The 21,272-nt window shown below is 43.9% G+C and overlaps 1 protein-coding gene across 1 annotated transcript in view; it reads right to left on the reverse strand.

Moving 5' to 3' along the window:
* The window catches only part of NHS (Nance-Horan syndrome (congenital cataracts and dental anomalies)), a gene marked incomplete at its 5' end in the record, with an annotated part of 23,250 nt that overhangs the window by 461 nt on the left and 1,517 nt on the right, over positions 1–21,272 (reverse strand). The window contains 7 exons of the mRNA XM_010023531.1: positions 1–173; positions 925–1,051; positions 1,519–4,476; positions 5,735–5,866; positions 9,116–9,308; positions 11,540–11,602; positions 20,142–20,275. The exon at positions 1–173 is cut by the window's left edge and continues 461 nt beyond it. Of these exons, the coding sequence (XP_010021833.1) occupies positions 1–173; positions 925–1,051; positions 1,519–4,476; positions 5,735–5,866; positions 9,116–9,308; positions 11,540–11,602; positions 20,142–20,275 (3,780 nt within the window). The remainder of the gene's footprint in view (positions 174–924; positions 1,052–1,518; positions 4,477–5,734; positions 5,867–9,115; positions 9,309–11,539; positions 11,603–20,141; positions 20,276–21,272) is intronic.

Here is a 21,272-nt window from a genome sequence, read left to right on the forward strand (position 1 = left end):
CGGGGGACCTCTGACTGCTAATGGGAGTGCCCGCACTGCCGGCTGGTGGCACATTGCTGGCAGGCAGTGTGCTGCTGGAGGGGGGCTGGCTGCTACTCCCAGATGAAGCTCTCAATCTGTTTCTTACAGAAAGGTCTCCAGAATCCTTTCTCCCAAGAACTTTCCTTTTTGATCTGTAAAATCACAAGGGAACACTCTTACACACATTATCTTTGTAGAATAACGCTTAATGCTGGTCTGGATTTTTACACATTGACTGTGCTTTCATATTAGCTAGAGTTCTTGTAATGCCTCTGTCAAATATCAGAGGCTAGTAGTGACTGGTGACACTTTAAGCCATGATAGCTCTTCTGCAGTGAATGAAGCACTGAGCCACAAAGTCCCTCTCAACATCACCCATCTCTTCCAAAACAGTGTATGCACAACCAGCTTTTCATAAAGATGACAAGGCATGCAGAGTCCTAGGTAACAATAATACTCAGCATAACCTACTCAATATCAAAAATCTGTAATTTCAGTTGTGATCACAAATTTTAGCTGAATACAAAATACTCTAAGCTGAAAAGATGCCTTCTCATCATTCTCACTACAATGACTCACTCACTCAGCAGAACAGAGCTGGTAGGCAGATGACAGGAACCACTGTGGATAGTTTTCTTTGGAGACACGTATGTTTGGTAGAATGGCCTGATGCTGTTATCTGTAAAGCATCCTACACATGACATGAAGATACTCGGAGTGCATACCAGACCATAACAAAGCATTTTTTTAAAGCTACTTTTTAGAAAACTAGACTAAATAAACTAAAAGAAGGTAGTTTCAGGACAAGACTTCAACATGGAATAACCATCCTGCAGCTATCACTAATGGGCTACTATGCAGGGCTGCATGTTACCGTTTCCCATTACCGCAAGGTTAGGTCACCTGTGAATGACTGCAAACAGATCCTCGGTAGTGCGGGGTTTGTTTGGAGACATAAAGACATCCTCAGCGTCAGCCTGCGACTCCTCACTCAGCGGAGACGTGATGGACTCGTCGCTTGGAGAAGACTCTTAAACAAGGGAAGAGGACACACTATGAGTCAGACGCTGCCGCACTTTGCAACAGCACCACCAACGCAAGGCACCAGCTCAACTCACAACCGAGTGGTCAATACCACCATACAGACTTTACCCTCTGACCTAAACGTTGTGTACTTTGCATGCTGTGCCCATAAAGGGAGCACAGTCAGGGACTGAAACTGGGATCTCCCATTTACTGTACAGCTCCTCTGTACCCAGGGTTAGTGCTCCTCCCTTTTCCCTTTTCAGCTGAAATGAAGCAAAAGGGAGGAAATAAATATCAGAGAAATACACTCTGAATACACTGAAAAGGCATAAAGTATCTTTGGGTTGGCTGGCCAGCTAACAGATCAGGGTGAGGCTGTGCTTAAACCTGCAGAGGCAAGACTATTTGCAACTCCAGCCTGCTCTTCAACTCCACTGATTGGGTATAAAGAAGAAAGAGTTCACAACTGACCTTTCAGTGAAGTCTTGTCTGCACCAGCTGCCATCTCGTCCACCCTGCTATCACCAGAGGCACTTCTGGTTGGGATACCTGATGTGATATCATTTTCCTGCTTACAACCCACTTCACTGAGTGAATTCACTGCTGCCATCTCTGCTCCACAGCTCATATTCCCAGGCACATGTTGGCTTATATCGGGTTGGTGCTTAAGCTGATCACTGATGGCCATTCCCTCAGCCTGAGCCAGGCTGTCACTCACAGGCCCAGCTTCCAGCCTCCCCTCACTGCCTGTAGAGAGCTCTTGTTGAGCCTGCGCTTGCTGAAGGTCATGCTCTGTTTCTGCTCCCTGGCCAGGCTTCTTTGCTTCATCATCACCTGTGAGGACAGCTGAGTCTTTCTGAAACCCGTCCACAGAGACAGCACACATTTGATTCAGAGCGCTTTCCGGCAAGTGCTCAGGGGCCAGGTGCGTTTGGTCCTTCATGGGTTTGATTTCAAACAGACCCGTGCTTGCTGAAGATACAGCTTCTCGCTCACAGCTATTCTGCCCACTGAAAGAGGAGCTTTTCTCAAAAGGTGGCTTTCCGTGGCCCACTTCTGCTGGGGACGTGTCAATGTACAACATCATGGACTCCTCCGTGGAGTACTGGCGTGATACTGGTTTCTTAGCTAACAGTGGCCTCATTTTGCCTGGAGAAACGTCAGTTGCCATCAAGGCAGTGTCCTGTATGCAGAGCAGGTCTGGGGCACTGCTTTTCTGTTTGCCTCCTTCAGGCTTGTTGACTGCACGGAGGTGGACAGACTTGAGAACAGAGGGCGTGATGGCAAGGGCAGAGGGAGGGCTGGGATGCAGGGCTTCCCCGACTGTGCTCTGCTTGCTGTGGCTGAAGGTATGCAGCTGGTGCCTGTGAGCAAACGGCTTGCTCAAGACATTGTGAAGAGCACTTAGGTCAAGGTGAGTAGGAGGTATAATTGGAAGTTCGAGGTCTTTGCTCACCGAGGCAGTGCTTTCTTTTGAGAGCGGCTGCTGCAGCGACGACTTCCTCTCCGGTACTTTCGGCTTCCTCTTGCTTCCCCCAGGAGACAAGGGTCCTGAGAAGAAAGCAGTTGGAAAAGAGGAGGTGGGTGTCTCCGACTGGCTGGAGTACCCGCTGGAGGGCGAGGCTAACCCTGCCAGCTTCTCAGGGGAGGCCAGTTTAAACTCATTATCAACAGAGGGGAGGGAGGGGGTGGTAGCTCGTGAGCCGGACTGGGACGTCTGGGATTCGGAGCTCTCTGGTGACTTGATGCACTCTATGACTGTAGTACCCGTAGCGGTGCTCGAATTGGACAAGGACCTGTAAGGATCACTGGATTTCAAGTCATTTAGAAGCCAGAGGTCTGCATAGTGAGGTTGTTCAGCACCTTCATCTTTAAAGGAGGGGATATCGGCTGTGTCGAATGGAGTGTCCTTTAACCCGCTGTCACCCTGGTCTGCCCAGGGGAGCTCCTGCTTGGCTGGCAGGTTGGAGCCTTCCACTCGGGAAGGTGTGTTTGAAAACTCAAGGGGCAGCTTCATCTCCCTGGCAGTATGAGAGACGTGCTGCCCGCCACCGATCTTTGGTTCTTTCTTGTCAGGAAGGTCAGTGCTGCTCTCCGATTTCCTCAAAGACGAGCTGCGTTTTGGTGGGGCTGGCTTTGCCTTTGGTTTCTTCAGCGAGATGCTCTGCCGTCCCTGCCTCCTGTGGCTCACACACTCCTGCCAGGTGCAGTCAGCCAGGCTGGAGGTCATGCTCCCGGTCTGGCCGCTTTCAGAGCCCGGGGCTGCATAGTTGCAAATATAAGTTTTATTACCCTTGAGACCGCAGTCAAAGTGCATGGAGGTATAGTATCCTTCAGTATCCACAGAAAAGTGTGAGCTAGTGTCTGCCTTGTCAGAGGGGCTCTTTTCAAGGAAGCTGTCGTACGTGGCCATGCTGGTGAAGCTGGGGCATCCCAGGCTGTCCGCCTTCGGGCGCTCAGGACTGAAGTCCTGGCGACAAGAGGCGTCGTGGTGATGGTGCAGGTAGTTCCACTCACTGTCACTTGTGTTGCTGTTGTTGGGGTCATCCAGTAAATCCGCCACCGTGGAGGTGAAGGAGCTTGCCCTGTGCCCCCTGACCTTGTCCACGTGGTCACCAAACTGCTCCGTGATGAAGATGCTGGAGTCCTCATTGGCATTAGGAGCAGTGTTGAGTGACAGCTCGGAGTCACAGTGTGAAGAACCTGTCAGTGGAGGAGAGGCAGCAGGAGGAATGGTTTCGGACGTCTGGGAGGGACACGTGGAGCTGCTCCCACTCCAGTTGCCACTGGAGGACTGGTGGTCATCTTTCTGGTCCATGTGGCTGCTGAGCAGGACTCCTGCCGTGGAGATAGAGTGAATGGGGCTCCCGAAGGTGTCCGAGTTGGACGAAATCTCGCAGCTGCCCGAATCAGCCATCCGTGACAGCCGTGATCTCCCCCTCTCGCCGATGCTGTGTTCAGGGCTGTGCAGGTGCTGAGGACAAGTTAAACCAATGGGCTGGCACTCTTGTGAACCCTGCTTGCTCAAGACCTCCTTCCCCTTTTTCAGGATCCTTTCCTGGCCAGCTAGGAAGTGCTCTGCTTCATACCCTGCACCCTTGGCAGTGGCATCCTGATGGCCCTCACTGGCCCGGGCGCCTTCACGAGGAAGGCTCCGTGAGCGGATGCGGTTGCTTACAGCAGCAGTGAAGACAGCATCCCCGTTGTCCGCCAGCACCAAGATGTTGCCAGCAGAGTGGGAGAGGGAGGCAACAACACTCTGTCCCCTCTGAGCACGGATCCGCCTCCGGGAGGGAGCAGCTATCAGGATTTCTTCTGTCTGGCACTCCGAGTCCCGGGTCCCCGACCTCCTGTTGCTGGAGCCGGAGAAGTCTGGGTTTGCGTGCACAATCACATTGCGCTCTCTCGCCACTGGCGACTCGTCTGAATCTAGGACACATGGAAAGCTGGGTGAGTGTGAGACAGCTCCACTTTTCCTAGCGCGAGACAACCCGCAGGGCAACCCAAGGAGCATTATCTGCTGTATTCTTTCTTTTTAAATCTTGCTGAGCACTGGACCAAATTTAACTTGGCTATGAAGAGTATGTAAAGCAGACCTCATCCCAGTGAGGTGGGAAAATTCTCCTAGTTCTGCAATGTGATCTCTGTTCTCCTATTTCTGCAATGTGATCTCACAAAGAGCTGATCTTGCTGCGGTAAATATTAAGATAAATACTAAGTTTTCAGCTTTTGTCACTCTATTTCAAGTAGTTAAAGACAGTTGTCAGGAGTGGCTGCTGGAAAAACACTCCGTGAGCTTCTAAAAATAATCCTAGTTTGACTACCTGTCTGTTCAGAATTTCCATTATCTGCTTCTTTATTACCAAGAATATTTGCAAGGCAACAGGATCTTTCTTTCATAGGTTCTCTGGTTGCTTATTCCCTATGATAAACACATTCCTTCTGCTTCCCATCAAGTTTCACAGCAACGGACCGAGATACCAGAGCCATCTTCAGGTGCAGATGTACATTAAGAAATAATGATCCCATTAGGTTTGTTTTGAGTTAATACCAATTTTGAACTGGATTTGCCCTCAAGAGACTTGCTCCTAATTTACCTGGTACAAAAGGTGAGGTAAGACACTCAATTTCAGGCAAATATCCAAGGTAATAAAGAATGAAAGGAAGGAGTTGAGGATGAGTGTGATAAGTAAAAGGAACATTTAGCAAAGTTTCCCATAGGGTCCCAGCAGCTGTCTCTAAGCGGATATCCAGGTGCTCATCTGAGTGAGTTATCTGTGTGTTGTGACAGCTCATCATCACTTTGCTGAGCAACATCTGTCAGTTCTTTACCTTAAGCTCCCCTCACACAAGAAAAAACTTTCACTTAATCTAGTTACTTTTTATGAACATAACTATGGGTTCATAACAGAAATAAAATGGAAAAATAAAAGAACTGATTAACATTTACACAATAAGAGCTGAACACGTACATCTATATTACTCAGTAAGGCCCCCGGTCCGTCAAGGCCATATGGAGTAATATAGCTTTGCTTACTGTAGTAAATAAAAAAACAAACCACATAATTCCCAAACTCCACAAGCATTTCAAGGTTTTGTTTCTTTGGAAGGATGGCTACCCGATCGTATCCCTGTAATTTAAGATCGTTAGAAAGCTATCTATGGAATATTTGTATTTATACTACACCTATTTCTTGGTGCACTCTTCTGGGGATGCCAGAGATGGTTTTCCTCCTCCTCAACTTTCGTCTCCGCTGTAGTACAGATTGTGAATGAACAAGAGAGCAGCGTATACTAGCCTCTCTGTCAAAACCAACTCCTGCAACCCATAAATAGGTCTCATTAGCCTTTAGAAATAGTAAACAAATTTTCATGGCTGGAACACAGTGGAGGTATGTGAGCTTGGATTAAGCCTGTGAATAAACATAAGGGAGCCCTTATGTATCTCTTATGTAAATTATATCACAGTATATCACAGTTTTACATCTAATTCCAGCTCCCCCTCAGCAGCCTGGTCTGCCAGAAATAACAGAAGGTGTAAAAAAAAAAAGAAGGAAAAGAAAAGAAAATCAGAAAGAAAAATAGAGTTGAGAGCTCTTAGTAACCGGGCATCTTTCTTACAGCTATTTATCCATCTGTCATAGGGACAACGACAGTAACTTGTCTGTAAAGCGTAATCTGTTCAGCTATAGCCTGACTTATTTTAAGCAGCTAAGCATAAGAAAACAATTCAAGGTTTTAATGCCATATTGCAGTAGCTGGGCACTTCGTAGGAGACCAATATGCCAAGGGGGCTAACATTTTATAAAGGAAGGAGACAGCTAAAATGGGGCCGAGTCCCTGTGCAAGTTGAGAGAGCATTCTTCATGACAGTGACACATGGCCAAGGGTGACATAAATGGGCAGCTGCTATTTATTTGCGTACATCAGGAAGTGGCCTGATTTTCACAAGAGCTCAGCACACAGTGGGATGTGTGGGAGTCCACTCTGGGAATCAGCTCATGCACTCAGTCAAGATCCTCAGTTTGGATTAAGGAGCCCAAGTTCACAGGCACATTTATTTATGACCACAGCCATACAGAATAGGCCAGAATTCCTCGTTTTCGTTGTGTTTCCATGGCATTAGCACAAGGAAGTGTCTTTCACTTTGTTTTTTATACAGTGTTGTCAAAACAGAATTAAAAGGAGGCCCACCAGAAAATGAGCACCAATCTGCATTGGCTTTTTGCACAACTGTACACTCACGCTCTCTGAAGTTGACATGGGACAGGTTGAAAAAAATGTGCCAGGTCCATAAAAACATTTAACATAAGGATCGCTGGTACAGTGGTTTGTAATCTTAAGAAAAACAAACAAACTAAACCAAACAGAAGGGGAAAAAAAAAATCCTGATAAGAAGCTCTATTTTATTAGCGTATAATTATAGAAAGCATAATTATACACAGACATACACGTACATATTACACTACGTAACAATGTAAAACATTAAAAAGTAACTTTCTTGTAAAAGTTCTTCTTGAAATCTACTACAGTGAAATAGAGGCTTCAGACAGATGTCCTGTAACCACCACTGCCCCTGGAATAAGCAGAGGAAGAACTTGCTTTAATATGGAACAAAAGTGCTGTAAACTCCAACAACAGTCATTTTCAAAAAAGTGAACAACTCTCAGGGTTGGGAGAAGCTTAAAAACAAAAAAAACCCAAGAGAACTGAAAGCAAACTCTTTGAAACAAAAAATCAATCAGCATCATCGCTGGTTTTCCAGCAACTGTGAGTTAGCCAAACATGCTCTGTGCGCCAGATGCATGGGGGTCATCTCTGAGAGGCAAGTGGAAGAGGGTATATTCTCCCCGTGACGCATACAAATTATTCCCATTAGTGCTAATAAGAATGATACACATAAACATCCAGAAGATTACATACCATTCTTGATCTGTAAAACTGATCAGTGGAAATTTGGTTCCAATGTATGGCAGGTGGAGTCTAGGCAAAAATGGCTATTACTGGAAAAGTTGACATCGTCCCAGACCTAACTCTCCTCTGAACTGCATCAGGTGACATTAGCCGTATTAGAAAGCCTACACCAGTAAGGGTCCTGTATTGAATCTAGAAAGGGCATCAATTTAACACCATCTTTACCTCATGGAAACATGCCACAATATCTATGACTTTCCATGGGCATTTACAGTGCCAATACCCAAGCCGGAACCTCAATCGGCTCCTGACCTCCAGCCTGGCAGGGTCTACGCAAGCTCTGACAGCCAGTTGCCTTTCCTCCTGTGGAGTCCCAGCCAGCCAGAGGCACCATCCTGGCGGCAGTGACACCACTCCTGGCTGCCACCTCCCCTGGCAGGCAGAGCTGGTGGCACGATGCAGTGTCCCCTCTGCTGCTGGGGTGGAAGGGAACCGGGATCGTGTTGCCATCACCAGGAGGGTTTATACAGCTGATGCTGGAGCTGATGGGGACTTGTCACCGTGACACTGTAGGACAGACGTACTTCAAGTCCAAAAGCCCAGAGCCCCTCAGCTGGCGGCTGAAGCTGCACTGTGGGCATACCCTCCCCATGGTGAACCCTGCAGCCTGTCTTGCAGGAAGGTTGGGCACCACTGGTAGACACAGGAAATGGGGTCTGAGGGGCTTTGACCTCTCCCCCAACCCCCCAGTTACTGGGAAAATAGAATTAAATACAAATATTTTCTCTGGGGAATGAAGGCTAACTGAATGCTGCTTCCTTTTTTTTCTGATTGTTTATATTCAAGTCTATAACCATGAAAGTCAGCCCACATTATGCTCTTACATTAATCAACACTTGGTGCAAAATATTATTGAGGAAAACTCAGATCAACTTTATGTTTACCATAGCCCTCTGGAAGGAGAGAAAGAGAAAAAGAGAAAGAGAAAAACAGCCTGATTTTTGATTCTGGAAATAAGTCATCTATCACATTTGGTAAGTGATATACCTTCTAATTCTATCAACAAATTGTCCTTCAAATAAATCTAGTCAAATGTATCCAAATGTTATAGAAATAAAAGAAAATGCCATTACTATACCTTCAGCATAGCTGCATGTAAAGAGATCTCAGAGCGATGGTTTGCATGCTACACAATCATGCCTCGCATGTTTAAAGCACTGCAAATAGTAGCCTACATTCTCTAGTTTTTCTTCTCCTGCTACACATGATAATCATATGATTAATTTCGGTGGCTTTCTGCATGATTTCAGTCAGCTACATTGAAAAAGTTATTTGAGGTCTTTGTAAATACAGACTGTAGGTTATGTACACAACAAAAGTATATTGTTTATACAGGGAACCAGTGTTACGTTATACTCTATAACATGACTACAAAAATATAGACCAAATTAATCCTAAATGCAGCTTCAGTGACTCCAGTGGTCACGCATGGGGGATGAATATAGCTCACTGACTTCCAGAAACTAAATCCTCAAGCTAGGGTCTTTGCCCCAGACTGCACAATCATGTGAGTTCAAATAAATTAAACAAAATAAGTACTTGACCTCCCTTGAACCATGCAATAAATACAAAAAGAAATAGAAGAGATTTGTACCAGTGACATTGATGGGGATAATGCAAGAAGAAATCACTTGGGCATCTTGTTTCATTTTCTCCTCTGGAGTTGGGAGAGGTAGTGCTTTACTCCAATTGGTTTGTTTATCCAGTGTAGAAGGGATATTGTGTATTGGATTTTTCGGCCTCTGCCCTAACATGACATCTGTATCTTCGTCCTCTGGTGGATGGGACTGCAAATGAATACATTCAAAATCAGTGTCTTCCACTCAGGCACACAAGGGTAATTTTGAAAGAAAGCAGACACACAGATCAGAAATCAGTTACAGACATGCAATGAGGAATTGTTCTAGCTAAGTCACACAGCACAAGCTATTATCCAATCGAAAGTAACATCCTGCTAATAGGAGAAAAATACCTCAATATACTGGAACTCAGCATATTTACAGTGACATTTACAGGCCATCTGCTCCATCAGAAGGGGCATGTCCTGCATCCATGGGTAGCCATTGCAAATGTGCCCTCAATTACCATCAGCATTAGACACATGGGCCCTCATTTGCATCCGCAACCTTTTGAAGACCCAGGTCTGCTGATTACTAGTGAGGACTGGTTCCATAGAACCATTCATTTGAGGACAAGCATCAGAAAGCCCAAAGTTTTAACCGAAACCCCTCTGTACTTCAGAAAACCATTTGCATTTCATTTTCACAAACTCAGACCATGAGCAGACCAAAATTAGAGCCACCCAGCAGCTGTGCGTGGGAAACGGCAGGCATTAACAGTACCTGGGCAGGGGGACAGTGGCCAAAGAGAAGAGTAGCCACCACTAGAAGAAATTCAGAGGGTTATTTAGAAACCATGCACATTTTTACAGCATGATATGAGAAGTGTTAGATACAGAAGATAAAGAAACAGAGAGAAAAGTAAACTGCATAGAAGAAACACAGATGGTTTGTTTTCTTTTAGAAGAAATAACAAATCCCCAAACACCACCATGCCTTTCAAAGCCACTATCATTTCATCTAAATTAACCATCAGAAATAAATTAAGCACAATTTCATGTGGTGCTGGCTACCAACTCGGGTTTAGGGGCCTCTTTGTTTGCAAAAAAAGTTTCTGTTTAAATTCAAAGGGCTGGAGGGAAGAAACACTTACCTTTTCTGCCTAATTTCCCTCCCTCTTTCCATTAATACATTCTTCTATAAGCTATCATAGCTCTTCAAGCAGCCCAGGATGTCCATCTGCCTCTCGGATTTTAAAAATGAAGCGCAATCCCTTTCAGGCCAGCTTTCTCTTTAGTCCTGAATTCCCAGCTGCTTAACTACCAGCCTTCCCCCTCACGCCTGCTGTTTACACTTCATTTGCCAGTTTTCATTTTGGTAGCAAACATGGTGAAGATAAAATATTACTCCTCAGCTCCTTGGCAGGGCGTTAAAAAAACCGCAGGATCACGCCCGGGCTGCCATTGTACTTCTGCCATTCTTCCGCCCAGGCTCCTCACAAATCCCAGCAGAATTAACCGTCTCAGGCTTGCCAAACAGCATTTACGCCCCGGCCCCAAAAGCGTTTAAGATCTTAACTCGGCAGCTACTATTTAAACTGTTGGAGGGCACTTAACTTACCTCGCCAGTGTCACCTCCCGCAGCACCCCCAGACCTGAGACAACGCACGTTTCCTCCTCCTCCCGCCCGCAGAACCCCCTTTTCCCACGTAGGATTTCAGTCAAACATCACAGCCTTCTTTCTGCCTGCAGCTTTTGTGCCGATTCCCGGCAGACGTGAATAGCTCATATAAACTTCAAGCACAAAAGACTTTGTTTCCTAGGTAACTTCCCCCCCCAAAAGTTCATTGCATGCATGCAAAAAAACCAACCCTTGCACACACACACGGACACATGGACACACACACACTTGGAGACACACACACACACACACGGAGGCTGCATTTGTTGCCAGTCCCTCCCCTGGATGGCAATGAGGCGCTGGACAAAGCAGGCAAAGCGACCCTGGCTGCCAGAGCTCCTCCTCTCCACACAGTGGCATCACCACAGGGCCAGAGAATAAATACTCCCTGTTATGCTGTCATTGCCCAAACAATTTCTTACCATACATTAAAAAAAAAAAAAGAAAAGGGGCAGTTTGGCAAAAACATTACAAAAGAATGAAATGCAATCGCTAGTGGTATCGAGTCTGTCCCAGTTCAGGCCTTCTAAAGGTGGCGAGAGGAGGATGTGGCCCTTGTGGCCATAAGCTCCTGAAACCCATACAAGGTTAAGAATGAAAGAAGGGGGAAAGAAAGGAAAAGTTATTATTGTGTCTTACTGACATGAGAAAAACAGAAAAGGCTTCTTTTAGCACAGTAAAGTTAGCAAGTGAAAAGCAAGCAAGAGGAAGGGTTAGAATCTGGAAGGGAGTAGAGTGAGACAGGGCTGTTAATTGAGGATTGCTTGTTTTTCCAGTACCTTTCTACTCCAGGGGGTCATGTGGCAACACTCAATTGGGGAGGGCGAGCGGGTGCTGTTAAACTATAAACGTGAAATGTAAAAAAAAAAATTCAAATTAAAAACATACACAAAACGTTTATGGTAAAAGCACATAATTTTTGTCTGGATAAATTAGCATCAGAGGCAAAACGAGATGAGATTTCCGCCCTGTTTCCTACGGGTGGGTTTGTTCCCCAGAACAGATTACATCTCTACAAAATGCAGCTCAAGCAACTGTGCCCATAGAGTGGTCTGGATCCCTGTGAAGTCTGTGCTGATTTTGCCTACTCAGACTAGAGAAAACTGCAGTGAAATTGGTTTAAACTCCTTGTATGGGCATGCTGAAATTGTCTCAAGAATGGCTTGTATTTATTTGTTAACTCAAACCGTGTACTGCCTTGAGCTGAAGCAGTGCAGGGTACATTTCCAATTATATTATAAATGATCTATTTCGTAATATAAGGGAAATCTTTTTGCATGACATATGAAAGCAACAGATATAAATAATGCTGGTCGTGAGCGTGATTTATCAAATACATTGATTGTTAAGGTTTTCTGACGTTATCATTACATCTCTAAGGTTGCAATCATTGTGTCAGGGTGACAATGGCAAATTGGCTTTTTGTTACTTTTTATAATGCTTGAAAGGACAAACAGTGATGCTCACAACACTCTGGGATTCACTGAATCCCTGAACCTCCAAAATCCTCTTCTGGCAGAAATTCTGTTGCAACGTCCTGTTTTCACAACCAACGCATGAAGGATGACTTCTTTTGAAATAGGAAATAAGAAAAAGAAAAGGGGGGGATAAAGAAAACAAGTCTTCTTATCACACTGGAAAGCTCTAGCACATATTTCTCGTTGGGGTTTATTTGCATTAGTTAGCAGACTTGCCAAATAAAAGCTTATGGACATTTTCCCTCTCAGTCATTATCAGCACCACTGTGATAGGTGAACCACAACCCCCAGTTAGAAAGACTGCATTTTATAGTCCTCCTATCAACAAAAAAAAAAGCCATGGTGAGTCTCAAAAGGCCAAATTCTCTGTCTTGTCCGACTCTCTTCCTAGATATCTCCTGCTTTGCCCTGGTTCCTTGCGCAGGACTAAAACCATGTGAAGCCTCCGGATCAGCTGCCCGTAAGCCTTACTGGAGAGCAGAGTGGGGAAATCAAAAGAGGACTGTTGCCAATTAGCGTTTCCAGCAGGTTAGTTTCTACCCAGGTCAGTGCAAACAGTTCTTCTAAGCTGGGAAGGGTCCTTATCACAGGAAAAACAATTTTATTCACGAAACAAAGGCTGTGGAGATACTGAATTCATCAACCAGTTCAGCCTACTCTTTACATACCCAAGTATGATTTCAGTCTAGGTCCTCCAGCTGATTTTCCCATCACCTGCCTTGAGCAGGTTGACTGCAGTTAATGTGATCAGGATTTGAACTGAAATTCACCTTCCCCATGGAACGTATCAGAGGATCTCTGGGGAGGGTCCAGATAGTGGGAGACAAATGCTGCTGAGGTGACAAGAGTTCAGGAGGTGAAAATCTTTGCAATGTCCCATGAAAGACTATCTATGATGGTCCTGGTCAGCGCACAAGGAGAAGAGCATGGGAGGGATCCTCCACCCCAAGGTCCAAGCACAGCTACATGCAGAAGCCACTCAGGGCCAAACCTCCCCAGGAGAAACAGTGGGACCTTGACTTTAGCCTAGGAGAGAATAGTGTGGGCTACAGCCGACAGAAGCAACTGCTGGCTATCCATTCGTCTGTTCTCTTGGTGCAGGGCTTTCCTACCTCTCTCACATGCCGCTCTGCCTGATGCCTCCAAGAAAACACTCATCCAGTTACATGTACCCCCAGCCACCATTTTATGTGCCAAAGTCTCAGGTCCCTGTTTGAGCATGGCAGGACAAACTTCCTAGGTAGGTTCCTACCATGAAGACACAGGACAAGAGTGGAAGTGACCAGCAAAATTTCAGCTGCTGCTGTCATGCCACTGCTTGTGAAAAAGCCACCAATGGCCACACCAAGGGGTCTCAAGGTCACCTACTGCCCATTCCTGTGCAATTCCCATGGTGGGGCAGTGAAGGAATGGTGGGGTACAGCAGAAGACTCAGCATTTCGACACCTCCATGCTGCAGAAGGGAGAGAGCTGCCATTCTCCAAATTTTCTCGTTCACTCAGAAGACCAGAATATATCTAAATGTCCTGAGTAAACACATCATTAAGCAAGAAATTATTATTATATACCAAAAGCTGTTCTGGTCTGATGGGCAAATCTGCAGCTAGGCAGTTTTCAAAGTGAATTTCTTTTGTGTGGGTGTGCTTGGCAAACAGCAATGGTGATAATCAATCTGTTAAATACAAAGCCAGAATACTTTAAATAGACTTTTTTCTTTAATGGGCTAAGATTGCTTTGAAACCAAATGGGTGAGTAGTTGCTCAAATACAGATTTATTCTGCAGTCACTAACAAATGTGAGCATCTTTATTTTCAGAGCTACCCCATCAGCTTCACTTGCAGAGGTTTCTGTGCACTACAACAACAAAGTCACATGTCCAAGTCTGACCTAGTCAACAAAGCTTCCCCTATAGAGAAAGTGGCATTGTTGCAGAGCAGTTCAGCTCTACTCCATTCAGCACTTAAGTCTGGGTGAGATGAAGCACCTCTGAACACTCTCCCCACTAATTTTAGGAAGAGCTTAGCATTACTTGCAGGTACAGTAACAGGGCAAAAATGCCATTCCAGGCCCTCTTCTGTTTTCCATTCCCCAGTGCCTTGAGATGCAACTGTTATTTAGGATCTTCAAGATTTAAGGGAAGTCTAGTGCAAGAAGTATTTGCATTAAAGCATGTACCTAGTCTGCCTTACCTGTAGTGACAGCATTACAGGAGATACCTGGGCTTTCACAGTTAGTGCATAGAGCATACCGAACACAGTGCAATGGCAAAAGGAAAAACATAAACCCAAGAATAAAGAACTAGTTCTTCAGGTAATTAAAGTTGTCTTGAGAACGCTAAAGCCTTGTCAAGAGCGTTTACCCTCAACATGTTTGTCAAATTTAGGCATGGCTGTGCTGATTCCTTACCCCTCAGCTTGTGTTTGACCATGTAGGCAAGGTGTTACCACAAAGGAAATCTGGGTGGCAGAGTCCCAACCCCCAGCAGCACAGGGCCAGTGCTGGCAGCGCCAACAGAGCCTTGATGAGGGCAGGAGATGGCTAGCAGCACAGTACTATTCTCCAAAGGATTATTTTGGACTTTTGCCACCTAAAATTTGTAGCTAACAAAAAGCATAATGTATTAATGTTATTTCTGACTTCAGGCTTCTATAGAAGCACCAGGTGGGGGAAATCTCCTTGCCAGGATGACCTTATGAATAAAGTGGGTGATATTCACCCAAGCAGAGTATTTGCATTTAGCTTCAGCCTTTGCAGGCTTCATGTATGGTCCATTTTCAGCAGTGAACAGAACATACATGCAGGATGCTTTCACCTTACATGGCAAAACTAGTATGTATGTATTAACAGTACCTCCTGACTTCTTGTTTGAAAGCAATCATTCATGTACACATAGAATAAGTGTGAACTAGTGTTTAATCCCATATTCATGAGTCGAGTACTGACTCATGCAGCCATGGGTGAAACCTCCATGTCTCCCTTTCTCTGCCTGTAAAACAGAGCTTGCTGCTTCATTAACTCACATGAGTTACGGAAAATGCTGTTGATTTACATGTTGGAAAACTTAAATGTCTGGGAAAAGGAGAAGAAATACTAATAAAAAGTTAGCAGCTTTCCAGTGTTTTCAAAGCACAGTTGACTATTTAAGTGGACTATTTAATTGGGAATTAACATTCATACCTATACAGCAGCTTTCTTACCCAGTCAACTGATGCTGAAAAGAAGATAATAGGAATATTTCTGACCATGTTGTTTCTGCTGTAAAACACAATCCTGCTCACCTGCCTGCTCCCAATGTTTATGTTTCCATATGTTTAATTCTGCTCAAGTTTTTGTTATATCTGCGTGTGGGTGTTGTCTTTTCTCTTTTGGAGCATCACAAATGTGATCTGTTAAAGTACTGACAATCCTTTAATGATTAATGTACTGCTCCAATGTTTTGACAAGGAAAAGACAATATGAAGACGTGTTTTCTGACAGAAGTCACACATGGCATTCCATCAGACAAAGGTACAAAATAATCATTCCACAATACAGGGTAGTTGCTATTAGGCTCACTGCACAAATAGTGCAGTAGATACATATATATTAATTAATTCTGATGGATAATGCCAAGAAGATTTTCTTTCAAACAGCTACAGGCAGGATTTGCACACACAAAGTGCAGAACCCAACTTGTGCCTTAACTCAGTTATTTTATTTGAGGCTTTGTATGTCTTCAGCACAAAACTATGTGAAAGTCAGTACATTCAGTTGTACTTCCCTTTGCTGTACAAAGCATCCTAAAACAGACCACAGAGAATATTTTTTAACTGGCATGGAGTGAAATAAAATTACCCAATGCATTATTTTCTCTTCACATTTGCTCTAGCTGAGGTCTCAGGAAGAAGCAACGCCTGGCTGGAAAACAACCTCCTCCTTCTTGTCCCTCAGATTTCTGCTCAAATTATAATTATGAAAAAACTGACACTGAACTTTGTACAATTGTGAGTGTGAATTTCCAAATATTAAGTTCCTTGCTTCATCTCCCTTGTTTTATTATAACAGCTGTGCCATGAGTGGTTTGAGAAAGTGTGGTCCCATGACATTCTGAACTTGAACACTGGGATTTTGGAGCCTGGCCAGATGGACTTGGGAAAACCAGAGAAATAAAAAACTGCTTACAAAATGAAAGAGAAGACTGAAATGCAGTTAGAATGACACAGCATCTTCACACTCAACAACTGGCCTCAGCAGTGCTTCAGGCAGGGTTGTCATGGGAACACGTGTAAGGAACATTTCCTTCATTTTATCAAGTCCAGAATTTCCTCATACTCTCCTCAGATTATTTGTGGTTTGTTTCATTTTGTTGTGTTTTTTTTGTTTCTGCATTGGCAAAAATGCCTGAATGAATGATACTCATGAATGTGTTTGGTTGTATAGTTCTTTTGTGTAGAGAGTGACTAAGTATGCCACAGTTTTTCAGCTTTAAAAATTAATGACCGAGATGGATAGGAAAGTAAAATCATGTCTGCAAATCCAGGAGGAGTATGGAGAAAGGGAATGCAGAAGCAATGCTTACTGCTTCTCACTCTCTGAGAAGTAGAAGTGAGGCATCAGGTTTGAAACAACCAAAACATACGTTTTCAAATAGATTGTTAAAATTGTCACAGGATGCTGTTGAACCCAAAGGTGTAAATTTGCTAAAAAAAAAAGAAAAAAAGTAGATTAAGCAAGTCTCAAAATCAAGGCAGTCAGGTTCCTTGGTGGCTGTTATTCTGTGTTTGAGCTCTGGCTCAGGAGCTCTGGCTCAGGAGCTCATGAAGACTCTGTAATCGATTTCTGTATGAAACTGGAAGGATAAATCATGGGATGATAAACTGCATAAACCATGCCCTGTTGTTATACTGCTTCCTGAAGGATCCCTTCTAGCCTCTGGGCTAAGTGGACTTTTCATCAGACAAATCAGGGCAGTTCCTTTAATAAAAGTAGACTATAGAGCTAACTCCAAACTTGTTTCTGCTGGGACACAAAAGATCCTGTATCATTTCTAGTTCTCTACTTCTTCTCCATGAAAAAATGATCCTGTGATGGAACAGTTCAAAATGTTCCTCCAGACCCATTTATACTGGCATTAGTCGCTTTGCACTTGAATTCATTTGGTCTTTCTTGGAATTTGTGGGACTTTGGCATCCTCTTCCTTGTAAAGATAGTCATGCTTAAAAGTGAATCTTCATCTGTTGTGGTTGATTTTCTCTAGCACAATATACAAGATCTTTGGAAAAGCTCATAGCCACCTAATTGATAGCAATAAAAACAGCTGCCAAAAGGTACAAATATGGAAGCTTTGGCTGGTCTTAGGCACAGGTGACCTGTTTTTGAGTAGCTTTCAGTAGTGATAGTTCTCACAGATCGCACAGTGGAAATCTGAACATTTCTCAAAATCAAGCTATTTATTTCAGTACCTTAATGTATGCATTTAACTTAGTTTGGAAAAGTCAGATCCTGTAACTTTTAAAAATTTCCCAGCTTCTCATTGATCCCTTTCCTAACTTAAAAGAAACACAGAAAGGGGCTTTTATTGTTGCTTAGTACTGCTTTCACCAGCACCTTCCCAATGCATCAGAAAAGTGGAATACATGATGGACTACTATGCCATGAATAAAAATTCTTGTGGGATTTAACATCTTTAGTTCATTGATGAGTACAATAGAACTGGAATTAGATATCAAACATTACTGACAGTCCCTGAAGTAGATATGCATTTGCAGATGTCAAAAACCTTATGCCAAAAAGGGCAAGCTAGCCAATAACAGCAACTTTCTCTCATAATGGTATCATTAAGTCATGAAGGCTGGCACAATATCAATTAGCTGTTCACTGTTGCAGTGTCTTGTCAAAACCTCTTATTAAACTTCTGCCAGACAGAGCATTCATGTGCGCCTTCATCTTGCCTTATTTTCTCTGATTTTTAGAGTTGCCCCACAAACAAGGAGTGCTCTCAGAAATAGGTCAAAGCATTTTGAAGTACTCTGGCCTTGGTGTATTTGCAACCAAAGCAGAATGTTGCCAGATGCCTTGAAATCAATAGGACGACAACCTCCAAGCATCTACTTTTTCCTTAGGGGAACACTGAACCTGGTCAGCTTCCAAAAAAAGGGTCCAATATGGGTGGCACAAAACTTAATGTTTTTCTTCTTGAAAATAAAAAGGTGGACTTGCTGATAAAGCCAAGACATGTGCATTCAGCATGACTTAATTTTGTCAACTAATACAGGACTCAGAGGGTTGCTCACTATTTATTATTATTTTGTGCTCCACAGATGGAAGTAACGTCTAAAATGCACTGGTTGTTTTCCAAACACAACAAAGATTCAGGCCTTTCACCACTGAGTATGCAATTTCAAAAGGCATGCCTTGTTCCCCATCCGACCCTAAGAGAACTTTGTGTCCAATATACTGTCCAAACTATTATCTGTAACTAGTTCTGATCCATGTGACATGAGGTCACTTCTCCTCTACCTTTCAGTGACCCTACAACAGCACTTAGCTTTGATGATGACTTAGAAAGAAAAAACAGGTAAGGCTGTTTCTCCTTTCTGTCTTCCAGTTTTTTTCTGTGCTTTTCTTTTCTATCCCTTAACATCAGGATATCTTCCTTCAGCTGAATCATAAGGCCTGCAAATTTAATCAGTTCAAAGCCTGCAGTGATGGTGATGCTTTCTTTGAAATTATGCACATAAGCAGCCAAAAAGCCAGAAAAGTCAAACTAATCAAAACCTTACCATGCATTTCCTGCTTTCAAATGGGAAACAAAACTCTTCTTATGGACTGGCTAGCTGACATTTTGGTCCCTGGACAAGTGCTTTACACTGTGACACATTCACCACTATGGGATTTCTAAATGGTTAATATAATGGATTAGGATAAATATACTTGCATTTTTAAGCTAAGTGTGATTCCTAGCTACATACTTATAATGCGCTTCATGGGGATAGCATCTCTGTAGATGCCAGTATCCATGTAGCTGCAGATGCAGGACAGATCTATCCCTACACTGAGGGCTGGCATTACAACTTGACTCAAAAGTCAAATCCAGGTCTGACCTGTGGAGTTTAAACTGATTTGAGGAATGCAATGGCTCTTAGTGGGGAGCAGAATGTAGCTACTATGGCACTTTTCAGAGGTCAAACACTCAGAGCCACGGGGGTACCAAAGTCCTGAAACCAGTGGGAATTATGGACCCAGTCAGAGTTAAATTTGTGGATCTGATGCATTTCCTTTAATGATGATAAACACCATATTGTCAACCCCAATTTGATTTCAAAATAGTGCAGCAGTGGCAAGTCAGCACAGACATACAGGACATACAAGACCAGCTCTTCAGCTAGAGTTCCTACTTGGCTGGCTGCAAGAACGTATGTGACATGAAGCATCTGAAAAAACTGTATGGAGATGGATAGTGTAGAACAGGACTGTTGCCCATACACACATGTGAAGTACTGTTCCTTGTAGCTGAAGAAGTGCTGCTGAGGCTATCTGCACACATGTGAGCCTCAAGACAGCACTCAAAGCCCTTGAGTTCTTGGCTCCTGGCAATGCTAATGCCAAGGCTGAAGTTACAGCACTTTCTGAAATCACAGGAGGGTTCTGGAGGTGTTACCTAAAGCAGGAGAGTAGAATGTGAAGCACTGTGAGAAGTGTGAGAATGTGCTGGCCACAGGAGAAATATAAAAGGTTTCTCAAAGGAAATGTCCATCCTGGGGCTACCTGCTGTAAGCTGTAACCTTCATTATGCTGCCAACAGTCAGCTGTGTTGTACCTGTACAGGCTTGGGTAGGGGCACTTGTGAAGCACTGTCTGTCACATTTAGGTCCCATAATGCTAATAATGTGTTTGTGTGTGATAGCTGTAGTGAAAGACTTACTGGTAGCAAGTGTCGGTCCTTTATCGCTTGCCTCTTTTGACTGTAGATTGTAGGGAAGGGAGGAAAGGGGGGAGCCACCACGGCAATGGGGCCTTGCACTTTTTGCTCTCTCTTATCACCTCGGCTTCTGTGTTCTGTTTTGGATGAAAAAGGAGACATATAAGTCTTTCTGAATGTTAAAAACATATAAACAGCACAACAAAGACACAAACAGGACGCAGACTTCAAAGATGAAGGTCCTCCTCTTCCACACTCATGAGTACCTATGATTCCTGTTGCAACTGAAGGGAGCAAGCACTCACTGGATGGATAATATAGCTATGGAAGAATAATGCTCATACAATACACCCCAGCATGTGCACTGGAGCTGAATTGTCTGCAAATGGAATTTATACCCTCTATCCCAAGTGACAAAGGAGCTACCTTCTAGGCGCTTGGGACCCAAGTCCTGATTCCCAATGGGAACCTGCAGCTCCTGGTGCCTTGAAACACCAAGATGTGGTAATGCTTGCACTCTACCCATATAAAATACATCCCTCTGAGGGGAAAGAAGGAAACACAGCCCTGGGTAGGGTTTCCTTCCCTGGCTGCAGGGCAGTGATGGGTCCTGAGCATAGCTTGACATTGTGAAAGTTGTCGCAGCGGCAGCTCTGTGTCCCAGCATGAAGGAGATCATCCTGGAAAAGCCAAAATGTCTCTTGGCCCACAGGTGCCTCCCTTCACTGTGGGCTTACAATATGCAGCCCTTTTCCACCATGAGTCCCAAGTCTCTGAAACCTTCCAAGTGAATGGGAGAATGCTGATGGACTTCCCATCTCTAATTTTAAGTGACAGTTAGATAATTACTGTTTGCACAGAGTACTTCTGGAAGGAGATGATAGATTTACCGGATGAACATAGCTATGATCCAGCCAACAATGTTTGCTGCTAGCATAGCTGTTTTCTAATCTAATGTTTAGTTTTAATTCTGTATAAACAGATAAAGAGAGAATTAAATTCTGACAGAAAAAATAACTGAGACACAATAAACATGTTTAGGGGAAATTTCAGATTATATTTTCACTCCAGTATATGCAGTTATTAGCAACATAAAATAAATAAGCACGTGACAAGCTACCTCCTGAAACTGCA

This window comes from Nestor notabilis, unplaced genomic scaffold (genome assembly GCF_000696875.1).
Source record: "Nestor notabilis isolate BGI_N333 unplaced genomic scaffold, ASM69687v1 scaffold8471, whole genome shotgun sequence".
Taxonomy (NCBI): Eukaryota; Metazoa; Chordata; class Aves; order Psittaciformes; family Psittacidae; genus Nestor; species Nestor notabilis.